At 38.1% G+C, this 27,445-nt stretch overlaps 1 protein-coding gene across 2 annotated transcripts in view; it reads right to left on the bottom strand.

The window, feature by feature from the left end:
* ell2 (elongation factor for RNA polymerase II 2) overlaps window positions 1–27,445 on the bottom strand; it is a 74,421-nt gene that overhangs the window by 25,010 nt on the left and 21,966 nt on the right. For both annotated transcript variants that reach the window (XM_073067578.1, XM_073067587.1), the window contains exons 3-5: window positions 20,143–20,264; window positions 19,859–20,022; window positions 4,772–5,028 (exon numbers count right to left, since the gene is read on the bottom strand). In XM_073067578.1, the coding sequence (XP_072923679.1) occupies window positions 4,772–5,028; window positions 19,859–20,022; window positions 20,143–20,264 (543 nt within the window). The remainder of the gene's footprint in view (window positions 1–4,771; window positions 5,029–19,858; window positions 20,023–20,142; window positions 20,265–27,445) is intronic.

Below are 27,445 nucleotides of genomic sequence, written 5' to 3' on the forward strand. Positions count from 1 at the left end.
ATTCAGGACACCTTGTATTACAAGCAACACTCATGACAACTCAAAATTGCAACTTCATGGGCCCTTGCTCTACGACCTGGTGAAGAAGCAGCAAAATGCAAGTAGCAAGGAGCTCCATCAGCATTCTTATCCTAAATTATGACCCTCGCAAACAAGTAAAACAGATGTTTTGGCATTTTTTGTATGGATAAAGGACTATCAGCCACAAGCACATTAGTCTTTACTCAATGTGACACAGCGCACCTTTTAAAAAAAAACCTCGTGGCCTATCCTCACAATTAAAGGATACAGTTTGGGGACTAGGCATCACAGTATCACAGTGGTTAGCATGAACTATTTATTAAAGCTCAGGTGGCTGGAGTTCAGAGTTCAATTCTAGCATCCTCTGCAAGGAGCCCCTGTACGTCCTCCCCACAGGAGAAGTGGTTTTTCTCTGGGTATTCCGGTTTCCTTTCATGGTCCTAAAATATACCAGGTAGGTTGATTTAAATTGTCCCGATTAGAGTTAAATCAGGATTATTGGTGATTACTGAGCAGCACGGCTTGAGGGGCCAGTAGGGCCTATTCAGTGCTGTATTTCTAAATTTTAAATTTTTTTTAAAAAAATGGTAGCACATTTCATTACAATCTTGGGTTAATGGAGACCAAACAATTGACTGGTAAGTGTGAAGTGAGGCACTGCCCCCATTAAAGGGCTTCATGAACATACGATTGCCTCCTTAGTAGATTTACTCTTTTCCTGGCCATCTTCTTGCCCTTAATAAACACATGTGAGCAGAGGGACTTAGGAATACAAGAGCATTATGCTCTGTAAACTGTAGACAAGATGGATAAGCCGCACTGTGCTTCATCAGTCAGAGCATTGGTTATGTAAGTGGCAATGCTATACTGTAGTTGAACAAAACTTTTGAGGCCACATTTGAAATAGTGTGCTCGGTTTTGGTCAGCCTACTTATATCATCAAGCTGGAAAGAATGCAGGGGAGATTTACAAGGATGTTGCTAAGACTCAAAGGTCTGATTATGGAGGGACTGTGCAGGTTCAGACTTGTTTCATTGGAGTGCAGGAGGTTGCAAACAAATATGCATTTGAAAAAGGATTTAGTGCGTTTTGGCTAGGGTTAATAGGTGGGTTGCTGGCAGTGTGGCTTGTTAGGCTGGAAAGGCCTGTTTCACACTGCGTCTTTAAGTAAATAACTCCGGCCTTAATAAATGTGCACCTATTTGGAACTTTGTTAAAAACCTCAAGAAATGAGAATTATCACAAAAATTACTTATGAACAATACCTAAAATATCCTGAAAATATACACTACTGAAAGAGGCCAGAGTTTTAAAAATCATTCTGAATCAATTACAACTTGGTCACAATGGTGTGGCAGTTAACACAACAGCAGTACAGCTCAGGACGTCAGAGCTCGGAGTTCAATTTCAGCGCCATCTGTAAAGAGTTTGCACTTCCTCCCCAAGAATGAGTGGGCGTCCTCCAGGTGTTCTGGTATCCTCCCACAGCCCAAAGACTGACTAGGTAAATTGGTCATGATAAATTGTCCTATGATTTGGTTTGGGTTAATAGGGGGATTGCTGGTAGTGTATCTTGCTAGGCTTTTTATCTCTAAATAAATAACTCTGGCCTTAATATGTGGGTGTGGTAATTCCCCTTAAAAACTCCAAAATAGTGTTTTCCAAATAAAATTTGTTATTTCAGCTAACTGTTGCTTCTTTTTATTCCAATCTTTTAGTGTGTAAAATGTTTTAAACCAATATTTTTAAACTTTCCAGTGCACCATGGGAGCTTGTCAACATCACCACAGATTCCTTAGATACGATACTATAACCATAATAAAATAAACATGCAAAGTCTACGCTAATAGAACAGATCAATTTTTTGTGGACCAGCTTCTCAGAGTTCAGTGACACATGCTGATGCTTTGGCACTCAAAATCCACACCAGGGTTTAAAGAGACAATGGGCAGCAAGCATGGAAGAATGTGCAGACTGGTTTCTGTTGTTGCAAGTGAGGCAATCTTTCAAACCAATGTAACAAATATTCATTTGTCTAACCCCAATTTCCAATTAGTCAGGACTGAGGGGGACATTCTGAAGACATGCTACATGCCAAGTGTTTCTATCCATCAAAATAAAATTTTTATTGATGTAGGTATTGAAAAATGAACATTCTCACAATGTGATAGTTTAAATTGACAGGCCTGTGGGCACATCTCTGCACAAAGAAACCTACATTGGTAAACCCTCACTACTTGCCAGAATTTGTCAATAAAGGCCACAGTTGAGGACAATAGTAATTGGTTAAATTACAATTTTGCTTCCAATTCTGCAAATTAATGTTTTACCATGGTAAAGATCAATATACAAATATGCACAACATTGAAGCAGACATTTCAGTGCAAGGTGCATTGAAGCTCCTAATTCGGGCCATTTTAGTCAAACTGGAATTTTAAGAAGGGTCAATAGCTACCAGTAATAAACAATTGTAATATGACCATATAAAAGTATAGATGCAATATTGAAGTGAAGTAAATACTCAGGCTATAAATAAACCACATAAATACTTGACCATAAATTGACCCATGGCAGTAGTAGCAGCACATGGGACAGTTGTTAAGTCAGAAAAGACTGCACTTTCCAAATCCTCTCCTCCAACACTTCCAAACATAGCAAAAACTAGGCCCATTGGCAATGCAGGTTAATATAATATATAGTTACACGATGACAGCCATGACTCTGCAAATATTGTGTACGATTTATACATCTCCAGTATAGAAGGTATAACTAGCGTTACTTAAGCAAATTATGACAGATCTTTTTAGCTGTACTCAACTTAGAAATATCAGAGAAAACTATGCAGTGAAATCAGAGATTTTTGTAATTTGGTATAGAAACAATTGTAATGAAGAAAAATCCCAGTCACAATTCCGTCACAAACATTTTAAATTATTTTTGATTGCATGATAGAGGAGCATCATGCTGAACAAGTGCATGATTTAAATTTTATACTGCAGCAAAACAGAATACAACAAACATCTCATCAACTTTCGTGGTTGTATATTTCAAATGTCCATGACCAATTGTGTCTACTGAGGTAAAGAACTCAAAGACAATTACTATCATGGGCTGACATTTAGCGGGCATTTTGAATGTTCAAAATAATTTTAGTTTCCATTCAAATAGCTAATCTGGACAATTCAACACAATGTCACATTACCATTGAGTAAATATTGGAAGGAATAATCTGTTTATGTGAGCAAGAATGTCTTGTCCATTATCCCTCAGCTTCACTTAATAGGAACAAAATAGATACAATTCTATTCTTACTAAGTGGATTTCTACAAGATAAAACTGAAAGGTTAAGCAAACAGTACCCTGACCATTTGTTGATTTCCAAAAGTCTCCACATACTAATTAAGCTAATCTTCCTTTTTAATGATAGCTACACTTCAGCCAAATCTCATTCCTCTAAGCCCTTTCAGGTCATCCACTTTCATGAAAATAACATCTGGTAGTGTATTTTTGATTTTGAACAGAAAGCAATCAGAGCATAGTGGAAATGTTTACAATTTAGAATCTATGACTAAGATCACAATTTTAAGTGCAGAGAAGAAAATGTAATTAGGAGTAATATTTGAGCATTGAATTAGTCTACAGTATTTAAAACAATTAAGATATAAAGTAGTTTTTAAAAAATCTAACCATTTAGTGGGGAAAGAGCTGCACCAAAAGGAATAATTTCTTTTAAGACAGCCCATGCAGAAATAAATTCAGGAAACAATTCTGCCATGCCTACACCTAGTGGAAATCTGTAACACTGTCTGAAATAGTTATAACAGCTGGAACTTGGTCAAGTGGTATTTTCACAGAGATCAACTTTTTAAAAAAATTTAGAAATAGTTGTATAGAATATAGAACTAAGTAATTGAGTTTGATACAAATATCAGTTATTACCTGACAGAATGACCAAGCAAGTTGAAGGGTTAGCTGACCTTAACTTGAAAGCAATGTTGCAAATTTCAAATGGACCGATTGAAAAGACAGAATTTACATTGACGATTATTCAGGAAACTACAGTGTAGAGGTTTCAAAGCTTTTGTATGCCATGGACCCTCACCATTAACTGAGGAGGCCGTGTACCCCAGCTTGGGAACTCCTGCTCTAGTGTTTATCATTTGAAATACTCAAAATTTTGCGATTACACTAAATTCTGACACAGCAAAACATGAGTTCATAGTATATACATAAAAGCAAATGACTTCAGGTTATGACTTTTCTGGTTGCTGCTGAAAACCACTTAGTGTACAGTCATGAGAGAATAATCTGCTTTACTCAGTATTAATTATGTAAAAAGGTTTGCAACATCCATAAAGCTGCAATGAAAAAGGGTTAAAGTCTTATACAACTAAAGCACTGGTCACCATTCCTTTCCTCCTAATTACTGAACTTTTCAGATTGATTTGAATGATGGTCTTTGTTAGACATTATTCAAATCAGCAAAAGGATCAAAATTTGAAAGTGCAGAATTTAGATAGGAAAATACATATTGTCTGTGAGGCTACTGTTGTAACTAAACCCACTTTGCTAGCTTGAAAATTCACACGCAGGTTTCAAACTTCTGCAACATACATAGTATCAGATAACATTTTTAAAAAGCTGGCAAAATTAAAGACAGTAAGTTAGTTAAATTAAGAGTTCAATTATTCCTACCATCAAGAACTAGCTTGAATAGTGATGTATGAAAACTGCATCTGCCACTACTGACCTGTTGTAGAATTGGTCCAAGGGAATTCTTGTCTTTCTGACTAACACCATCTTTCTGTAATCGAGCCAGAAGCTCTGGTTTCTTGAAAGGTTTTAGTACCAATAAGTGGATCGCCCTATCCCTATATGATCGCTGGGAAACAGTGTTTGTATTGCACTTCCTTATTGTACTTGCAGGATTAATAGGGGTTGATCGTTTCCGTTCGGGTACAGCATCGGGGATGCCTGGTGCTGGCTTACGAATCTGCACTCGCTTACCTAGAAATAGTACAAAAACAACTTCTAAATTAAAAGAAAACCAAATCACAAGAAACTCAAATTGTATAATTGTTAAATTATTTTTTTCCATTCCAAAGTGAGTGTGTAGGTAAAATAATAATCCTTTCCCAAAGCTATTTCAGCAATACTTTTGATGACCAGTATAAGTTTATTTTACAATTAAGTGAGCAAACCTGGAAACTTTCATGCAAATAATGAACTATGAATTCACTTTGGTACATCAGAAACAAATGAATTTTCTCATTTGCCATCTTCCAAGGTATAGAAATTAGTAAGGGATTGAAAATACAGAGTTTACTGAAAAATAATTACTATTTTAATGGCTTAGCCTACTACATTGTTAAACAAAGCTTTAAATACAAAATGCACATTAGTATCTATTAAGTACTATCAAACACATTAAAAGCAAAATTCCAGGTGAACATCATGATATCAATGAACTAAGGTCATGAATTGATTTTAGTGTTAGCACTACACATCTGATTGACATCAATGGAAAAAAATGGATAGGCCAGAAGTCCAATGGTGTAATCTGGACTAGGATTGTTCTGGAAATCAAAGGTGCAAATTTTCATTAACACAAGAGTAAATTATCCAGAGCTTATTTGAGGCAGGACAAATCAGGCAAGTATTAAAAAGGGGTATAGCCTGGTTGTGATTAAAAACTGAACAAAAAAAAGTTGACAAATGTTATAGGTGCTGAACAGAAAGGCCTAATAACATTGTAGGATGTCCTACAGTACCAAAAGAATGTGAACCTCCTTAGGAGTAAGCCACCAAGAATACAATATTAATGTGCTCCTTTCCCTTTCAATGTAGCAAAAAAATCTACAAGGCATGCCAAAAATGCCAAACCAGACAAAATTCGTCAGCTAGCCAAAGTTGAAACAAAGGAAAATATACAAAATTATGTAGGAGTGGAAAGATAGAGTGAAATTTTCCAAATGAGCCTAGACACGTGGTTATGAATTATTAGCAGGAAAGAATGATCAGAGTAATGAGGATGGTGAATTTATTGGGGAGAATAGTGTAATAGGACTTAAAGGAATTTAAAATAGTAACTTGGGTCTAAGTTGAACGATGGAGAGTATTTGGTATAAACTGAAATTTATTGAGGGTTGAGATTGGTGCAGTAGGTAGCAAGTATTACAGAAATTAACTCCGGAGGTAATGGCAGCATAAAATGGATTGTTTTAGAAAGTTTAGAGCACGGATGAAGAATTTTGGTAATAAATTCAGTTGAGAATACAGACATTGAGTTCAAACCCTAGCTGAGGTTCACCTGAGGAACATGTTTACATGATAAAACCCTCAACACTGAACACCTAAGGAACTCTCCTAAACTAATACCAATTTTCTTATCAAGTGTGACAGAATAGTTCTTCCTTTGCAAAACTGGCTCGTCACTTTGTAAATGTTTTCCACAATGCTGCAGATATTCCTTGAACAATTTGGATAGTTACACAACTTCCCATTAAGGATGACCCTGCATAATGCAGATGCCCGAGTTGAGAAATGAAAAGGAACAAAGCAATTGTAGTGGCATGCACAAGGACAGGGAAGTCTTTTAAAATTCTGAGATAATGACAAGTGTAGTTATAAAATGTCACTGTAATATAATTAGCTCTTCTCAAATTCCTCCAACTTAATCTTGGATCACAATGGTATCTAAAAAGACAGAGTACGATTTGTGTTCTAATGCAACAAGTTTTTAAAATTCCAGTTCAAGAAGAGAAAGTGGCACCACCAATAAATGTGGAGGTTACCAGAGTAGCACAGGGAAAAACAAAAGTCTCCACATATCCAATCTGATGAGAGCCCAGAGATTTGAAACCTTATATTTCACCAATCACATATGCTGCCTAGCTTGAATATTTTTGGCATTTTCTTTTAATAGAATTTGAGACAGAGTAAACATACCATAAAAATACAAGAATGAAATGCCCAAAGTACCATCAGAAGAAAGAATTTTAATTTTTCTACAAAAAAAACACTCAAGTCTAATAGCAGATTAACTTTACCAAAGCATAGATCATTTGAGACAGATTTCCACATTCTAACCAAATTCTGCATATTCCATACAGGACTTAGCTATACTGAGCAAGATCATCAAGTTATAGTCTGACTAAATATTATTCAGCTATAATCCTTACAAAAAAACTGAAAGAACACCATTAACAGCAAAACAGCAGCAAGCATTTGATATTCCTGCACAAGGAATGGTCATTATATATAAATAGTTAAATTTCTTCTAATTTTTCCCACCTACTCACCATTTTCCTTCAGATCCTCACTCCCACAAGGAACAGGCATTTAATTGCCTCATACCATGGGGCTAAATATTGATTACAGCCCATATGAAAATCAATAACTCATTGTTTTGGTGCTAGTTGGCAGATCAAAATAAAGATCAAAAGCAATGTTTTAACAATCTTATTCAAGTGAAGATACAGTATTTAAGAATATTTTCAGCTAAAGCAGTCTTCCCACTTGATGGAGAATTTCTGGTGTTCGAAGTAAACTACCCAGCTTTCTGTATATTCCAAACATGCCGTAGCTATACTAAGCAAGGTCAAGTATGCATCATGTGATCAAAATGCAAGTGAATAAAACGAACTTTAAACTTTGCAGATGACGTTCTAAAGAGAATGACCTGTGAGATTTTACAGCTTCAATAAAAATACGGGCTAGTTTGCTATTTTCAGTATTTCTTTGACTATTTTTTCAAAATTCTAGTAACATTAAGAACCCTGCAGAAGTTCAGTAGCGTATTATTTTTCCCCAAATTGAGATAAATGTGATTAAACAAAAAAAAATTCAAGATGAATACAAAGATAAAAATAAAAACTCAAGAAAAGTAAATGTTGGTTCAATCACACCAGTAAATATTCTGAAAGACTTCATATAGAAATCGGTTCCTGACTTGGTACAAGTTAAATAGCTGAAGATTGAGGTAGTAAGAATTCAAAAATCACAAAAAAATGAAAATTTAAAAGGTTAGTCAAAAAATCAACCATAATTTTATTTCATTAAAATTTACTGTGCTATCAATTCATGAATAAATTTGACACAATCACTTAAATCTAAGTTAATACAGTACTAAGTGAGATTTTTAAAAAATTATTGTGAATGGCATCTTCCTGCTGGAATACAATTCAAATTGCAAGGATGTATCGTTGAGCACTCAACCTAACTTGACAAATTCTCATCACTGCTACCTGCAGAGAACATGACAACTATTATTCAAAGCATATTGAAAACCAAGGAGAGGTGAAAAATGAAAATAATACACCTTTAAATTCTGCAAGATTTAGATAACTGCAAGTTCTGCAGTTAATGATTTATGGCAGGTCTCAGCTTTTGTTGGAAAATTAAGGGAGGGTAGATAAGGGGAAACCGAACCTGTCCTGGACATGATGCCAATAGATAATAGGCATAATACCCATCCTCAGCTCTCTGGTTTGGGAAAATACCAGATTGAAGTACCCTACCATTGGGACTAACTCGAACTTTTCTCTCCCTCCCTATTTGCCTGCATCTGATACATTATCATATATCCATAGCATTTCCAGAATTGTCAAATTCACCATAAGACCAAAAAATGAGATCAGAAAGAACATTCAAGCTTGCTCCACCATATATAGTATGATCATTGCTGACTATGCTGCCCTTAAATACTCTGTGTAATTTCGACACACCCCTCCATGACTCAAATATTTATCCACCTCCACTTTAATTACTTCTAATGATGCAGCTTCCACCGCATGTTGGGACAGAGGACTCCATAGATTCACCACCCACTGAATCACCAGAGCACAAGCAGCTATTAAATATGGACGCGACCAAACCAGACCAGACTAAATCGGCATCCATCAACCTGAACTCTTGGTTTTTCTCCCCAGGCAATTTCTCCTCCTATAGAAACTTGTAAGCCTAGCAGCAAATACATTCTAAGCTAGTTGACGATGAACAATGAAGCATAGATGTTGAGTAGGGCAGAATGGCAGAAACAGATTCTGTGGGGCAGCATAAGCTGTTAACATAACGCTATTAGTGTTAGTGACCTGGGCTCAAATCCCACCACTATTTGTAAGGAGTTTGTACTGTAAATTCTCCCTATGACTGAATAGGTTTCTTCAGGCACTCCGATTTTCTCTCGAATTCCAGAAGGGCCTGTTACCCATGCTGCTTCTCTAGATATATACAGATTTGAATGCAAGCTCAAAGAAATTTCAACATGAAAATTTTAAATATGGATAAGGATATGAGAAACGGTAAAACGGTATGACTTCTTGAAGCTGTTTGGCTGATGGTAATGTCGGTTTGAAGTCAACAGCAAAGCACTTCATTTAACCACAGAATACAGGCCAAGTATTTTCCTTTGATACAATCAAAAATTAGTTGCTTGAAAGTGCAATCAAGAAAACTGACGCACGTGATAACATTGCTCCTTCAAATTTTCCGGGATGATAATTAACATTTTGAAAAGTAGAAAAAATTGTGCCTTTTACTAGATTTCAGCCATATTAATGATAACAATGTTAGATCCCCTTTATTGATGCCCAAAAGCAGGCCCAAGTAAAGGAGACCACCACACAGACCTGCTATACTTTGTGGGTCAGTAATTACTTCAATACATGCACCAATTTCTGATAAACAATTTTAAATTTGTCACTCATTTGCTGTTGAGAATGCAATATAAAATAAATTCATTCAAGGAACATTAAATGAAGTTTTCAGTTTTGGAAATTTAGACTTTTTTCCCTGCAAACAGAATAAACATTTCTTTTTCTCAGTATCTCAGCTTCTGTACTAAATTAGCTTGAATTTTGTAGAATTATAGACAAAATCATTAGCATTCATCACCTGAACCTAACTGACACGTCTTCTACATTATTGACATTTAATTAACAAACTTCACAATTTTGCATGCTTATAAGACCATAAGATATCGGAGAAGTAGGCCATTCGGCCCACTGAGCCTGTTCTGCCATTCAACCAAGGAAAATTCCTTTCTTCCAGTCATCCCAACTCCCCTGCCTTCTCCCCATACCCTTTGATGCCCTGGCTAATTAAGAACCTATCTATCTCTGCCTTAAATGCACCCAATGACTTGGTCTCCACAGCCACTCGTGGCAACAAATTTCACAGATTTACCACCATCTGACTAAAGTAATTTCACCACATCTGTTCTAAATGGACGTCCTTCAATCCTGAAGTCGTTCCCTCTTGTCCTGGACTCCCTTACCATGGGAAATACCTGCCATATCTAATCTGCTCAGGCCTTTTAACATTTGGAATGTTTCTATAAGATCCCCCTTCATTCTCTTGAACTCCAGGAAATTCAGTCCAAGAGCTGCCAGACATTCCTCTTACAGTAACCCCTTCATTCCTGGAACGATTCTCATGAATCTTCTCTGAACCCTCTCCAATGTATCCTATCTCACTGTATCCTTTCTAAAATAAGGAGTCCAAAACTGCACACAATACTCCAAGTGTGGTCTCACGAGTGCCTCAGAGCCTCAACATCACATCCCTGCTCTTATATTCTATACCTCTAGAAATGAATGCCAACATTGAATTGGCCTTCTTCACCATCTACTCCACCTGGAGGTTAACCTTTAGGGTATCCTGCAAAAGGACTCCCAAATTCCTTTGCATCTCTGCGTTTTAAATCCATCTAAATAATAGTCTGCCCGTTTATTTTTTCCACCAAAGTGCATCGCCATACACTTTCCAACATTGTATTTCATTTGCCACTTCTTTGCCCATTACCTGCTCCTCCACCTATCTTTGTATCATCGGCAATTTTAGCCACAAATCCAGTAATCCCATACTCCAAATCATTGACATACATTGTAAAAAGCAGCAGCCCTAACATCTACCTCTGTGGAACTCCACTGACAACCGGCAGCCACCCAGAATAGGATCTCTTTATTCCCACTCTCTGCTTTCTGATGATCAATCAATGCTTCACCCATGCTAGTAACTACGCTGTAATTCCATAGGTTCCTATCTTGCTAAGCAGACTCCTGTGCGTCACCTTGTCAAAGCCCTTCTGAAAATCCAAGTACACCACGTCTACTGCATCTCCTTTGTCTACGCTGTTTGTAATTTCCTCAAAGAATTGCAATAGGTTATAGTCAGGCAGGATTTTCCTTTTAGGAAACCATGCTGGCTTTGGCCTATCTTGTCATGTGCCTCCAGGTACTCCATAATCTATCGATTCCAACCACTGATGTCAGGCTAACAGGTCTATAGTTTCCTTTCTGCTGCCTCCCACCCTTCTTAAATAGTGGAGTACATTTGCAAGTTTTCCAGTAACCCGGTACAATGCCAGAATCTATCGATTCTTGAAAGATCATTCTTAATGTCTCTGCAATCTCTGCAGCTACTTCCTTCAGAACCCGATGGTGCATGCCATCGGATCCAGGAGATTTATCCACCTTCAGACCATTAAGCTTCCTGAGCACCTTCTCAATCATAATTTTCACTGCACATACTTCACTTCCCTAACACTCTTGAATGTCTGGTATATTACATATGTCTTCCACTGTGAAGAGTGATGCAAAATACACATTCAGTTCCTCTGCCATCTCTGCGCCTCTCATTACAATATCTCCAGTGTCATTTTCTATTGGTCCGATATCTACCCTCAACTCTTTTACCCTTTATATACTTAAAAACTTACAGAAATACAAAGGATGCCATCAGCAATTCACCACCTGTACCAAGCTGCAGCCCAATGTTTGATTCCACATACAGTTTAGGGTTGGAGGAGTTTGTGTTAAATGGCCCACCTTTAAATTTAGAATTCAGTACCACTTGGTTCAAATGAGTGTATTGTAGCATGAGCTTCAGGTAAATATATTCTTCAATGGCCAATTTCGAAGAAAATAATTTAAAGTGATAACAACTCAAGAAATGACTCGCTGTTTTAAAAAGGCACTCCAAGAGTTTTCAAAAAAAAGCATCAAGTTCTTGCTTTGGTTTGCCAAGTCTTTCAAAGCTTGAATGACTTTGAATGTGTATGTTTTAAAGGAAGTGACAAAACTGGCTAAGCCTGTAGGTGAGACTGTCGAGCTGTCAACATTTTGTTTTACAACAGCTCATTTGAAATGGCTTGCTTCGACTGCCTCATATGATCCTCTTGTTGCAGAATTCCCCTTAGTAGTTTCCACCATTATCCCCAAGTGTATTGTCTCAGGAAAATTCACATTCTTTAAATCAAGATTAGGAGACACTCTTGCCCCTGACTAAAATCTGTCCCAGTCTTAAATGCTTTAAACAAATCAAATGCTATGGTATACTTGTGATCAAGCACGCAAATTCCTTACTATCAGATTCTCTTGAAATTCTATTCTCTTGTTATTCTATCAGATAAACTTTTTGCTCAGAGACACCAGAGCAAGTCTCAAGCAGAAAACAGACAAAGCATCCTTGCAAACTGGTCTCTTAAAGAAAACAACTCGCACCTGAGCGTTATACATGTTACTTGCACTCAAGTACATATATAACTTCAAGATACCTTTAGTAACAAACACTATGACACTGAACTATAAAGGAAACATATGCCACACATAATCAAAAACTTGGTTAAAGAGGTAGGTTTTAAGAAAATTTACCTAAGATATTGTGTAGCATAAGATTACAGACTACAGTATGTACAAATACTTCATTGTCACCAAACAATTGATTCTAGAGCGTACAATCATCACAGTAATATTTGTTTCTGTGCTTCGTGCTCCCTGAAGCACAAATTGAAGTAAATATAATAAAAATTTAAATTATAAATCATAATTAGAAAATAGAAAAGGGAAAGTACAGTAGTGCAAGTCAGGTCCAGGTATTTGGAAGATACAGCCCAGATCTGGGTCAGGATCTGTTCAGCAGTCTTATCACAGTTGGAAAGAAGCTGTTCACAAATCTGGCCGTACATATCTTCAAGCTCCTGAACCTTCTCCCAGAGGGAAGAGGGACAAAAAGTGTGTTGGTTGGGTGGGTTGTGTCCTTGATTATCCTGGCAGCACTGCTCCAACAGTGTGCGGTGTAAAGTGAGTCCAAGGATGGAAGATTGATCTGTGATGTGCTGGGCTAGGTTCACGATCTTCTGCAGCTTCTTCCGGACTTGGACAGGACAACTTCCATACCAGGTTGCGATGCACCCTAGAAGAATGCTTTCTACGGTGCACCTATAAAAATTAGTGAGGGTTTTAGGTGACAGGCCAAATCTCTTCAGCTTTCTCAGGAAGTAAAGGCACTGGTGAGCCTTCTTGGCAGTGGACTCTGCTTGGTTAGACCAAGTCAGGTCATTTGTGATATTGACCCCAAGGAACTTAAAGCTTTTGACCTGTTCCACCTGCGCACCACCAATGTAGATGGGGTCGTGCGGTCCACTACTCCTTCTGAAGTCAACAACCACTTCCTTCGTCTTGCTGACGTTGAGGGATAGGTTATTGTCTTCGCACCATGCCACCAGGTTCTTAATTTCCTCTCTGTACTCAGACTCATTACCCAAGATGCGGCCTACAATTGTGGTGTCATCAGCAAACATATTGAGTTCAATGGAAACTTGGCTACACAATCTGCCATAGTCTACTGGCATACAAGTGATCAGATAAATACCAAGTTACTGCATTACACTGCCACTAAATATAGCGCTGGCCTATCGTCATATAGCAAGTCTAGGATCATAAAGAGTCAGAGTTATGGAGCACTATAGCATAGAAACAGGCTCTTTGGTCCATCTAGTCCATGATGAAAGAGTTTTTCCCTTTATGGATGCTGCTTAAATACGCACTGCTATTAGACGTTGGGACATCATGTTTTCCACCTGATCACAGAGATTCCTCATTTATTGAGAACAAAACCCATACAGAAATAAACTAGGTAAAACATATATGGACTATTGGAAGTACGAATGAAAGCCCCTACGTGGCACGTTGCCAAGATAAAATGAGCAAAGGGGGCAAGCAGATGTAGTTGGTCCTTACAAAAAAAAATTCTCTAGGGAATGCCAAGAGCTAACAAATGAACAGATTCTGAAGGATTTGAATCTCTGTATTTCTCATGTTAGCACACTTGGAAAAAAAGTGTTTGAAAATGGTTCCACTTAGATGGGGACAGGAAGGAGCTGTACGATTGGGATGGGGCCCATCCTAACAATTGGATGTTGAGATATATACATTCATGGAAGAGTTTCATGCTGAGGGCACAGTGAATTAAAAACAAAGTGCAATGAAATTTCTTTTTGCAGAGGGTGGTGAATCTTGAATTCTCTGCACTGGAGCATTGTGGTGGCTAAATCACTGGAGTCTTTTAAAATGGTGATTAAAAAATTGAAATATTGGGGAATTGAGGGTTTTGGGCAGATGAGATCCATTGCACCTACAGTACACACTGTCATCATCTGTGAAGAAAGTGCCATCAAACAATGAGACCAATGGTGATGTCCTTCAGACAGTTCACAAAACTACTTTTACTACTAAGCTGCATGCGATTGGAACCTGTGATTTACATTCTCATGGTGAGTTTATGGGCTGATTGAGCGATCTAGCACTTTGCAGTTTTTGAGAGTTTGGTGAGGTTTGGGGCAGAGTGCACTGCTTAGAAGCCAAGAAGCCTGGAGACAGCGCAGGAGGCAATGATCGATCCCATTTCTCACTGATTAAAGTGTCGAGCAAGACAGAAATCAACAAGGACAAGAGCAGAATGTGAGTGGCTGTTCAGTGCTGTCTCTTCCTGCACTGGATTGGTGTCTTTCTTTCTCTTCCTCTCTCTCGTGCTCACTACTCCCAGACGAAGGTGCCAGAGTCTTGGGCAAAGCTTGATTAGCACGGTTTGAGAGGACTCTGCAGTTCACGTGTTCCATGAATATATATATCTCAACATCCAATTGTTAGAATGGGCCCCATCCCAATCGTACAGCTCCTTCCTGTCCCCATCTAAGTGGAACCATTTTCAAACACTTTTTTTCCCCCAGTGTGCTAACAGATGAGAAATACAGAGATTCAAATCCTTCAGAATCTGTTCATTTGTTCACGTGCAGTTCTTTATTGCTATTTTGGGCGATTTTGATTGAGGCAGAATGGTCTGCAACCAACGAAAGATACAGTGTTAAACTGAACTGAACTAAACGGAACATTCCTAGACACAGTTTCAAGGATTCTGGTTTGATGTTTTCTCCCCCCCTCCCTTTTTTTGCTGTTTGCACGATCTGTTTTGTTTTTTGCATGTTGGGTGTTTGATATTTTTTTTGAACAGGTTCCAAGGCCGTCTGTAGGAAAACAAATCTCAGGGTTGTATATTGCTTATATACTTTAATAATAAATGTACTTTGAATCTTTGACCTCACTGAGGCCCTCTTAATAACCACAGCAATTCAAAGGATCACAAACTCAAAGGACCTTTGTGCTCAAACCCACTCAGTGCTTTAAGGAACTTCAATTTTAACCTTCAAGATATAAACCATTACCAGCTGTTGTCCAGGAAAAGGGTTTCCCCTCATATTTCTACCTCCTGTCCATTTCATGTCAATAACCTGCATTTCCATCCTTTAATCTGCTGATGGAAACACTACCACAGTCCTTCATCATCTTTATAATTCCATTACATTTCCTCACTTCCTCCTCTGTTCCAAGGATAAGCCCAGATTCTTCCATCTATCCTTGTAGTTTACACCCCTCATCCCCAGAGGAATTCAAATAGGTCCTACTCTCGAAGCTTCACTTTCTTCCTATAGTATAACAATCAAAGGTGGATTCAAAACTCCTGTTTCACTTCAGGTTCCTTAAAAATTCTGCACCACCACCCTGCATTTACTTTCAAAATCCAGGATCCCACGCGCTTCCTTACCACGTTCAGCATGCCTTGGCACATTCAAAGATTCATACACTTTTACACACACACACACGACTAGATCCTTCATTAGGAAAGCAGCAGTCAACCACTGCATTTTAGCATAAAAATTAAGCATCGCCACACTAAATATGTTCTTCTAGTTTACCAACTCCACTACTGATCAAACCACAGCAAATGAATTCATTACAAACCCACTTCCAAATCACTCATTGTACCTCTAAAGTGATGCAGCATAACCCAAGGTAGAGATTCTAAACTGGAGAAAGGATTGAAGGATACCTAATGCTGTTCCATTGTTTAAGAAAGGCTCTACAAATAAGCCAGAAAATTACAGGCATCAGTAATGGGAAAATTTTGGAAGATATTCGAAGGGACTAAGTATTTGGATAGACATGGACTGACTAGAGATAGTCAGCAAGGGTTTGTGTGAGATTAGTCAAGAAGGTTCAGTCACTAGGCATTCGAGAGGAAGTAAATTGGATTAAACATTGGCTTTGTGGGAGAAGGCAAAGAGTGGTAGTAAAGGATTGCCTCTCTGACTGGAGGCCTGTAGCTAGTTGTGTACCACACAGGGATTGGTTCTGTTAGCCATTTATACCAATGATCTGGGTATTGTGGTAAACTGGATCAGCAAATTTGCAGATGACACCAAAATTGGGGAAGTGGACAGAGAAGAAGACTTAAAAGCTTGCAATGGGATCTGAACCAGCTGGAAAAATGGGCTAAAAATAGCAGACAGAACTTAATGCACACAAGTGTGAGATGTTGCACTTTGGGAGGACCTACTGAGGAGGGCAGTAGAACAGAGGTACCTGGGAATACAGATATATAATTCCTTGAATGTGGTGTCACAGGTAGACAGGATCGTAAAGAAATCTTTTGGTACATTGACCTTCAGAATATCGTGTACAAGAGTTGGGGAGGCCTAATGTGGAGTATTGTATGCATTTCTGGTCACCTTCCTACAGGAAAGATAAGAAGATTGAAAGAGTGCAAAGAAAATTTACAAAGATGTTGCTGTAACTTGGATGACCTGAGTTATAGGGAAAGGTTGAATAGGTTAGGACTTCATTTCCTAGAACATAGAATATTGAGGGGAGATTTGATAAAGGTATACAAAATTATGAGGGGTAGAGATCGGGCAAGTGCAAGCAACTTTTTTCCCCCACTGAGGTTGAGCGAGACAAAGGTCATGGGCTAAGAGTGAAAGGTGGAATGTTTAAGGAGACTGTTAGAAGGATGGTGAGAGTGAGGAACGAGCTGCCAACACAATTGGTGATGCAGGTTTGGCTTCAACATCAAGAAAAATTTGCATAGGTTATTAGAATTGAGTGGTATGACGGCTATCGTCTGGGTGCAGGTCAAGGGGACTAGCCAGATTAATGGTTTGGCATGGACAAGACAGACTGAAGGGTCTGTTCTGTGTCATTCTATAGCTCTAATAACAATTCTACTCAGAACAAAGGATGCATGAAGATAGGTAGTATTGTGGAAGCAGGGAGTCTGCAAAAGGACTGAGATTAGGAGAGTGGTCAAGAACTGGCAGATGGAATATAGTGTAGAGAAGTGCATGGTCATGCACTTTGATAGAAGATGTAAGACAAACTATTTTCTAATCAGGGAGAAAATACAGAAATTGGAGGTGGGAAGGGACTTAGAGTCCTCGTGCAGAGTACCCTAAAAAGGGAACTTGCAGGTTTAAGTCAGTGATAAAGGAAGCAAATGCAAAGTTAGCATTCATTTTGAGAGGACAAGAATATAGAAGTGAGATTGTAATTCTGAGGATTTTTAAGGTACTGGCGAGGCCTTACTTGAGAGTACTGTGAGCAGTTATGGGTCCCTTGTGCAAGAAAGGATGTGCTGGCATTGGAGAGTGTCCAGGAAATTCACGAGAATCTCAGGAATGACAGGGTTAATGTAAGAATAGTGTTTGTTAGCTCTGAGGCTGCACTCACTGGAGCTTAGAAGAATGAGGGGGAACCCATTGAAAACTATCAAATACAGAAAGGCCTAAATAGAAGTGGAGAGGATGTTTCCTATACATAAAGGGAAAATCTGCCGATACTGGAAATTCAGAGCAACACACACAAGATGCTGGATGAACTCAGCATTTCACCAGCATCTATGGAAAAGAGTAAATAGTCAACATTCTGTCCAAAACCCTTCAGAAGGTCCTGATGAAAGGCTTCAGTCCAAAGTGTTGACTTGTTTACTCTTTTCCGTAGATGCTGCCTGGCCTGCTGAGCTCCTCCAGCATTTTGTGTGTGTTGCTCAGGATGTTTCCTATAGTGGAGGCGGTGTGGGGGGAGGGGGGCAATGAATCTGTGGAATTCATTGCCAGAACAGTGGAGGCCAAGTCATTGAGTACATTTAAAAAAGGGTCATAGGATCTAACTGGTAAGGGTGTCAAAGGTTAAAGGGAGAAGGCAGAAGAATTTGTTTGGGGGATAATAAATCAACCATGATGGACTGGCAGAATGGACTCGATAGGCTGAATGGCCTAATACTACTTCTGCTATGTCTTATGTCTCTCATGTAATATGACTTACTCTTTTCTTAGACCACCTCCATTATTCCATGCTATCCTCCGTTACGGGTGTCAATTTTGGCAAGAAGCTTTTCATTTGGGACTGATAGCTCTGCAGATCCATATAGATGACATCTAATACACAAGAATAGCAAGGAGTAACAAGGGCACTTTAAGAAATGACACCAGTCATAACCTGACTGGTACACTGGGAACAGTGACAATCTGTAATTAAAATTCAGGTAAGAGTCAACTATCATGGATTTATGATGGACAGGCTTGACAAGCTTGAAACAAAAGACTTAATGTTTTAGGGGAACCAAAAGCTGTGGAAAGAGGAATATCCAGGAGAGCTGAAGAACTAAATGACATGGATTTGAAGCCAAAATTATGGAAGTGGTTAAGAACTTTGTTGAATGACAGTAATAACTATCAAGTACTTGAGCTGGTAGGATGGAATTAGTGGCATCCAGCAAGGCAACTGCAACTATTCATTTGTAAATGACAGAACTGGAAGTTACATAACTAAATCTCCCAATGGCACAATGCTGGAGATCACTGCAATTTAATTCCATGTCCCTTTCAAAGTTGTTCATAGATTAATGAAATAGCAAAATAGATTATAATGTTGACAAATGAGGGATCATCCATTTTAAACAAGGCCATTATAATACACTTATTGATGAAAAGCATGAGGCAATGGTAGTTAAGGAGGCTTGGAGATGAACGAACAAATACTACAATGGCACAGATAGATGGAGAAAGATGTTAAAGATTCTAATTGAATGCTGTCCTTTCATTCAAATGTTAAAATACAATAAACGATAGAAAGTATGCACAGCCGTATAAAGAACCCAATTAAACCATATATGTCAATACCGAGGAACTAAACAGAAAATGCTGGAAACATTCAGCAGTTGAGCCAGCACTTGTGAAAATAAGTAGAGTTACAGATGTTGCAGACCTTTTAAGTGCTGAGCATTTTCTGTTCCTATTTCAAATTTCAAACAAGTTATTAAAAAAATACTGTCATATACTGTGGAGCTCTGCACGCCCCCTTTAAGAAAAATTTGATGGGCTTTGGAATGTGTAATGCAGTCTTGCCAGAATGATAGCTACGTTTGATCTTAAATGAAAAGACTACATATAAAGGCCACATAAAGTACCAACATGTTCAGGAATGAAATTGGAAAATAGTGCCAGTTGGAAACTGCGGGATAAATGGTGCTAAGTCAATTTTATTTAATTCTGAACATTTTGTTTTCATAGTTATTAAGGGACACAGGAAAAAAAGGTAGATACAATGGAATCCAGTAATAGACTATCATACTCAATGGTGGAACAGGTTCAAGGGCTAATTAGCACTCATATATTATCTCAAGAGTTCTTGATGTCAAATGAAATAGTTAAATTTGCTCTTACCTACATATCGCCCACCAGGTTTAATAACTTTGGTACTTCGACTGCGGGTCTCCTCCTCTGCTTGAGTCATGCGCTCTCGAGTGATCAGATAAGAATCGTTTGTTGCACATATTGTAATTTTATCCTGTATGCTTCCAAAACAATCCAGCTCTGCAACACCATCACTAAAGGTAGAGTTTGAAATGTTAAATTAAACATGGTAGAAGCTGCAGTGAATTGTAGAAGCTAGAATTAAACTACATTTGTCATTCAATGTGTGATCTGAAAAGGCTTATTTAGAATACCTGGAGATATACTGCTGAACACAGTCAAAGCTTCCCTGAGGGTTATCTTTTCCAACATTGGATACATAAAAGTCAAAATTTCGTCCTTCATTATGGTTATCTGTTTTTGGAATCTTTATCAACTGTGGAGAAAAGAAAATAATTAGTATTTTTGATGTGAAACAGGCTTCCCTTGGATAAATGAAAACACCTTTACTGCATAATGCCCGAAGAGCAATGAAAAAACTTTAAAAATCAGAGCCATTTACACAAAAACTAAACTAACTGTCACCGATAGCTGAGATTAATATTCAACCAAATGGAATTAAGTTGCTTACTCGCACTCTAGCACCCATTCACATGGAAATACACACTCTCCACTGATTATACTAACATATATATGCAATACCCCTAGTTTAGTACCATGCTTTATTTTATTGCTATGCTGTTGGGCATTTCATTTTCTGCAGATTTTCTCAAAATGCAATGTGATCCTTTAATTATATGATAAAATCAAGTAATTCAGTTGATTGACAAGTTAGGATTGATGAATTCTCCAATAGGGTTTGTCTTGTTAACACTTGGCCAACAAGATGGCCTGGAACATTACCAGAGGGAACCAGGGTAGCCATTTTCTAGAGAGCTGAAGGAAGAAGGAGAAAGAGTAAAGTATGGAGGATGGATGACAAATATAGCAGAAGAGCATAGTGAAATGCTCACAGAGCCCATTTGGAAGGACAGATACTGCTGCTGGAAAACCCTCATGCAGACATGGACAATGTACAGATAACTTTTAATTAGCTAAAAAGGATCTAATGCTTCCCAGCATACATGATGATAAACTCTTCTTGGGCTTCCAGTCAGATACAAGTATTGATTATAACCGACGTTTTGATGACAAACTATTCGGGGATGAAGATGGCAGAGTTGATGAAGAATCATCCGTGATGAAGATGGCAGAATTTGTCATCAAAATGTCAGTTATAATCATGCCTATACCTGGCTGGAAGCCCAGAAGTTTATTTGTTTTAATTAGCTAGTTATCTCAAGACCTTGGAGAAAGTTTGACTTGACTTGACACCTTATCCTTGGATGTTGCAAGCACATTTGTTTTGCTTGGACCGTGCTTTCAGGCAGAATTGTTCAGTACCATGAGTAAATGAAGTGAAGCAAACTGAATTAACTATACAACAATGAGCTCCAATGATTAAGCACACACTGTAGGGTACTATATGTGGAATGGGCCCCTTCACTTACTGTATTTGTTAATAGTTTAAAATATCTTGTCAATACAATTTCAAACTAAATTTATACTAGTGTGAGTTAAATTGTTTCCTGGTGAACAGTATATTTGCACAGGTGTAACAGTCCTACTTCCCTTAAAGGAACATCCAGACCATATTTACTGTAACACAATTCTGGAGGGACTCAGGGGGCCAGGCAGCACCTAGGAAAAGAGTACAGTAAACATTTTGGGCCGAAATGTCGAATGTACTCTTTTCCTAGATGTTGCCTGACCTGCTGAGTTCCTCCAGCATTTTATGTGTCGCTTGGATTTCCAGCATCTGCAGATTTCCTCTTGTTTGTACTCATATTTACTGTAGACGTATTTATTGGAAATGGGCTTTGCATTATGGGCCATGCATTGTTGAGTTACGTTGATGTTAGTTTTTATTCACAGTAATAGCTAACTCAATACAAGCCTATGGTGAGAGGGTTACATACAGTTTGGTACCCATGTCCAGTATGTTATTTCACCTTGTTTTATCAGGATGAAACTGCCTCAAAAAGACTAAAACTAATTTCATTGTCTAATATTATTACATTTTATCTTATTACGTTGTCAGTTTAATATTATTTCTTCTTTTAATCACTATACCCATGTCTACCACTTGTTCTGTAGGGAATTGTTAATAGGGGATTTCTGCCACACAGACAATGCAGCAACTAATACAGAGATAGAGATAAATTGTTCTCCAGAACAAGTTTCAATGCAAGACACCAACAGTTGCCTACATGTTAGAAGCTGTGTGCATACATCTGCTGATGCTCCTGGACACATCATACACCCTTCTCCAGGTGACCCAGCCAGGCTGATCAGACCCCAGCTTGTGTCCAGATGGCTAGCTACACATGACCCCATGGCTCCCCTCTCTTGAGCCACAGCCACCTTGAGGCCCTCTCTGCCGCATCGGTTGGCTCTCCTCTTCCTCTCTCCCTCGATGCCCAAATTGCTGTAGGCTCTGGCTAAGGAATCCCCTACAACCAACTTCCACTGGGAGACACCTCACTCTCCATCCAGCCTGCCGGAACTTAGTGCACAATTAACCTACGAATTCGCACATCTTTACAAGATGTTTTGGGAGACCAGAACATGGAGAGGAAAACCACATGATCAAATAATGTATAAATTTCACACAGAATTACAGGTATAGCCCATCATTGGAACAAAGACATGGCAGCTCTAATAGGCATTCCACTCCACAGTAAAGGGAGAGATTAAATGAAAGTATAAAAATAAGATTCAAATGGAGAACTACAAATAACATGCATTGATATTTAAAATACAAAGGAAACACAGTGGATAGATTACCAAGTTCAACTGGCAAATACAGCTATGGTGTTGGTCTAATTGCATTTAAATTATGCTACCTACAAACATTGGGAAACACTCAATGCATAATCACATGCATTCATCACACTATTATTTAGAGATAAATTTAGTGGATAATGGTATGAAGTTTGGATAGCAGCTAAAGCAATTTAAAACATTTTATTATTCATAAAAGTCTATTATTCAGAAGGGACAAAATTTCACATTTATTTGAGAAAGCTTGGCCTTCTTTTCCATCAAATTATATTACACCTGAACTTCGGTTGTTTAATGTCTTGTTGAATATTTCAGGTAACACCCCAAGATATTTCTGCCCCCATGTGGAGCCAAGCAATCAGTAAAGAATGAAAGGGATGAATGTAATCACACAATATCTTATCTGACTCCCCCCCCCCCCCCAAACATCCCATTCACAATCTGTTGGAATTTACCAAGAGGAAATTTGTTGCAAAACAGGAACAATTTCAAATAAAAGTATCTTCCTGGAAATTGAATACCAAAATTTAACTATTCATTTAAAACAATTACAGAAGGTCTGTAGTAATAACATTTATAACAAACAGCTACAGCTATGCTTTTATAGACATCTCCAGTTTCAAGAATACACCCATTGTAATTGAGATTGTAAACAAAACAGAGCAAGATAAGGCTACCACAACAAATGGGACAAGGTTCAGCAGAATTCACATCATGGAATAAGAGATCTCTTAAACTGTCACCATAAATTGTTTAAAAATGTTAATCCCCTCACACTGTTAGTAGTAAACAGAGGGATTACCATTAATACCACCTACTGAGGTGCAAATCATTTTCTGCTATGTTGCAACTGCAATTAAGGAGCAATTTTAGGGTGAGTATTTGAGTACAGTCCAGCAAGCCTTCAATACACATTGTAATGTCTATTCCAGTGATTCAAGTGGTTCAAAATCACACGGCAGTTCAATACTCAACTTTCCAAATTGTAGAGTGTGGCGTGATAGTATTATTTCCGTATGTTAATAGTGCATTCTGGCCAAAATCAGAGCTGTATTTTCCAATTGCACTTGGTAATCCATCTCTAGATATATTTCAAATATTCACGCATCTCATTTGTAACTTTCCATTAAAAAAAATCTTTCCCTTTGCCACTTGGCCAACATTCCTACCAAAGGGGGAAGCAAAAGACAAGACATAGGAGCAGAATTAGGCCATCTGGCCCATCAAGTCTGCTCTGCCGTTCAATCATGGCTAATCCTTTCCCCCTCCCCCTCAACCCCAGTTCCCAGCATTCTCCCCATAACCTCTGATGCCATGTCCAATCAAGAATCCATCAATCTCTGCCTTAAATACACCCAATGACATGGCCTCCATTGCTACAGGTGGCAACAAATTCCACAAATTCACTACCCTTTGCAAAAGGTTTCAATGAGATCTCCCCACCCCCATCCTTCTGAATTCCAGTGAGTACAGACCCACAGCCATCAAACGTTCCTTGTATGATAACCCTTCGATTCCTGGAATCATCCTTGTGAATCTCCTCTGGACCCTCTCCAATGCCAGCATACCTTTTCTAAAATGAGGGCCTAATACTGTTCACAATACTCAATGTGAGGCCCCACCAGTGTCTTATAAAGCCTCAGCATCACATCCTTGCTCTTGTATTCTAGACTTCTTGAAATGAATGCTAACATGGCATTTGCTTTCCTCACCAACTCAACCAGCAAGTTAACCTTTAGGGTGTTCTATACAAGGACTCCCAAGTCCCTTTGCATCCCAGATATTTGGATTTTCTCCCCCTTTAGAAAATAGTCTTCACATTTATTTCTACTACATGACCATGAATTTTCCAACATTGTATTTCATTTGCAACCTTCTCACCCACTAGAACACCACTAGTCACCGGCAGCCAACCAGAAAAGGATCCTTTTATTCTCACTCGCTGCCTCCTGTCAATCAGCCAATGCTCTAACCATGTTAGTAACTTTCCTGTAATATCATGGACTCTTAACTTGGTAAGCAGCCTCAAGTGTGGCACCTTGTCAAAGGCTTTACGAAAGTCCAAATATAAAACATCCACTGCATCCCCTTTATCTATCCTACTTGTAATCTTCTCAAAGAATTCCAACAGGTTTGTCAGGCAGGATTTTCCCTGAAGGAAACCATGCTGACTTTGTACTATCTTGTTCTGTGTCACCAAATACTCCATCACCTCATCCTTAACAATTGACTCTAACATCTTCCCAACCACTGAGGTCAGGCTAACTGGTCTACAATTTCCTTTCTGCTGTCCTCCTCCTTTCGTAAAGAGTGGAGTGACATTTGTGAGCAACCACAACAGTGTTAGTATTTTGAAATCCATCTGCAAGTATTTACTTTTGTATAGTTCTTTACTGAAGAGATGCACTGTTGATGCTGAGTTGAAAGATCCCACCTAAATACATAATAAATGGCAGTACAATGTGATTATAAATTAAAAACAACGTTAAAGGGGGAAATGTGGCAGGAAAAGTGACAAAGGAAAATGCAGTTAATTATTTATATTGCTGCCAACAGCATGGTTTAAAAACACAAATAATGAAATTACTGGCATTTCAGATAAAGATCAATCTGCAATTTAACAATAGGTTGTTGTGTACTATTTTCCCATGTGTTTTTTTGCATTTACAGACAGTTTATATTAAACCTGCACAAAGTTTTTGTAACCTTCTGCAGATGTGGCAGGGACAAAAGGCAATCTTGAATACATTTGTGGCCAGCACTCCACAACGTAACTCTTGGCTTAACCAGAAACATATGACCCTTCACACTCAAGAACTGCTCACCATTCACAAGTGTCCAAGCTTTCATCAAGTCTTCTCATGGAGTACAGAAATTTAACAGACATTCAGCAAAAATAGCAAATTCTAACCAGGCTTCTTGCACAAAAAAAAATCTTCAGTTAACAGGAGAATAAATACTTTTTGTCAATTTAACAAATATCAAAATGTGTTCAAATATTTATTTATGTCTGTTCTGAACTGCTTTTATGCTAAGACAGTGTTAGGAGGTTGTTCAAGTTTCAGGTTTACATAAATGTAGCCCAACAAACAACACTTCCAATTTATCAGATCAGATGTGTTCAAGTGCTTTGTTTGGCCAGGACAGAAACAAGAAAATTAATATAGAAATAACACCATAAACCCATGCCGTGTTCTACCACAAGTCTATCATTATCAAAGTTGAAACAGTATACAATCATCAGCTTACTTTGATTGATAACATTATATATACACATGTCCCCAACTTAATATGAAATAAATCAGCATCTGTAGCAGCTAAACAGCAAGTGACACTGGTCTTGGTCCTCTTACATGTTCTTTATGGCATTGTACATTCACTATTTCTATATACATTTCTACAGACATTAAATTATCCAAAGCAAACATCAGCTTCAGACACTGCTTGTTGAACACCTCAAATTAACCAAATTCAAGTTGTCATTCAACCATACATGAATAGCCATGAATACAGCCAAACAAAAAACCTCGGCTTTCAATGTAAATCAATTTTGCATGCACTGTTAGCATCAGAAGGAAATACAGTGCACTGCAACCATGCTGACCATCATGCATTTTTACATCAATCCAACCATAACCCATTTTATCCTACCCACATTGTTAACTGACCCCAGAATTAACCACTCATCTATACACTAGAGGCAATTTACCCCAGTTAGCTGACCTATTAACCCATAGTTTTTTTGAGGGGCTGAAGAAATGGCATCTGGGAGTAAACCCACAAAGTCACAGAGAGAATGTACAAATCCCACACTGTCAGCACAAAAGGTCAAGACTGAATGCAGGTCAATATAGGCATGAGGCAGCAATTCCACTAGCCATGCTGTTATCCCATTTTGTGTTTTTTTGATACAAGTGGTATTACTTTTCACTTAATAAAAAATCAATTAATTTTTTTTCCCAGGCAACTTCCCGCTAAATAAATTTAAGAAATAAAAATCCTTTTGTCCTAGTCATTTCTTTCCTACGCACACTACAGCTTAAAACTAATTTTACTCTACAAAGAACCCAATCAAAATGGGGTGATAAGAAGTATTTATTCAGGACATGGACTTGCAGCAAAAGGTATCATTTAATTCCTTAAAATACCCATTTCCTTTAAAATTGACTACAATCAAGAAATATCCTTAAGTTTTTTTTTAAAGCATCACTTTCAAAAACATATACACTTCACCTTCCTAATTTCTGTTCCAATTTCAACATCGATTCCTTGGCATTTACTATAAACTTCCTTTTGACATTTTCTATTTAAGTTAGGCAATATCTAAGGAGAGCTAGATATGGGAACATATTTGGGAGGCAACACCAAACGTCTTCCTGGCTCTCATACAGATTTATCTTCAAATATCCAGTCCACATCTACCAACTCATAACAGCCTGGTAAAATGTTCCTAACACACGACCTTTACACTTACATTTATACCTTTTGCAAATTTGTGCCAAATCTAACTAAATCATGATAGCACATTCCTGTCACATTTCCATTTTACCTGGTTCAGTTCTTAAGATTAAATCCAGTAAGACCTGCTCTCATGGATTTTTTTTTTTTAAAATGGCATGCAAAAAGTTCAGAAACATTAAAACATTACTTCAGTTGATGTTAATATTCGTCAAAATTTTTCTGCTTTAATTCCCTCATCTATTGAGGCTTCTCAGAATCTTGCATATATATTTG

The sequence above is a fragment of the Hemitrygon akajei genome, chromosome 2 (assembly GCF_048418815.1).
Source record: "Hemitrygon akajei chromosome 2, sHemAka1.3, whole genome shotgun sequence".
Taxonomy (NCBI): Eukaryota; Metazoa; Chordata; class Chondrichthyes; order Myliobatiformes; family Dasyatidae; genus Hemitrygon; species Hemitrygon akajei.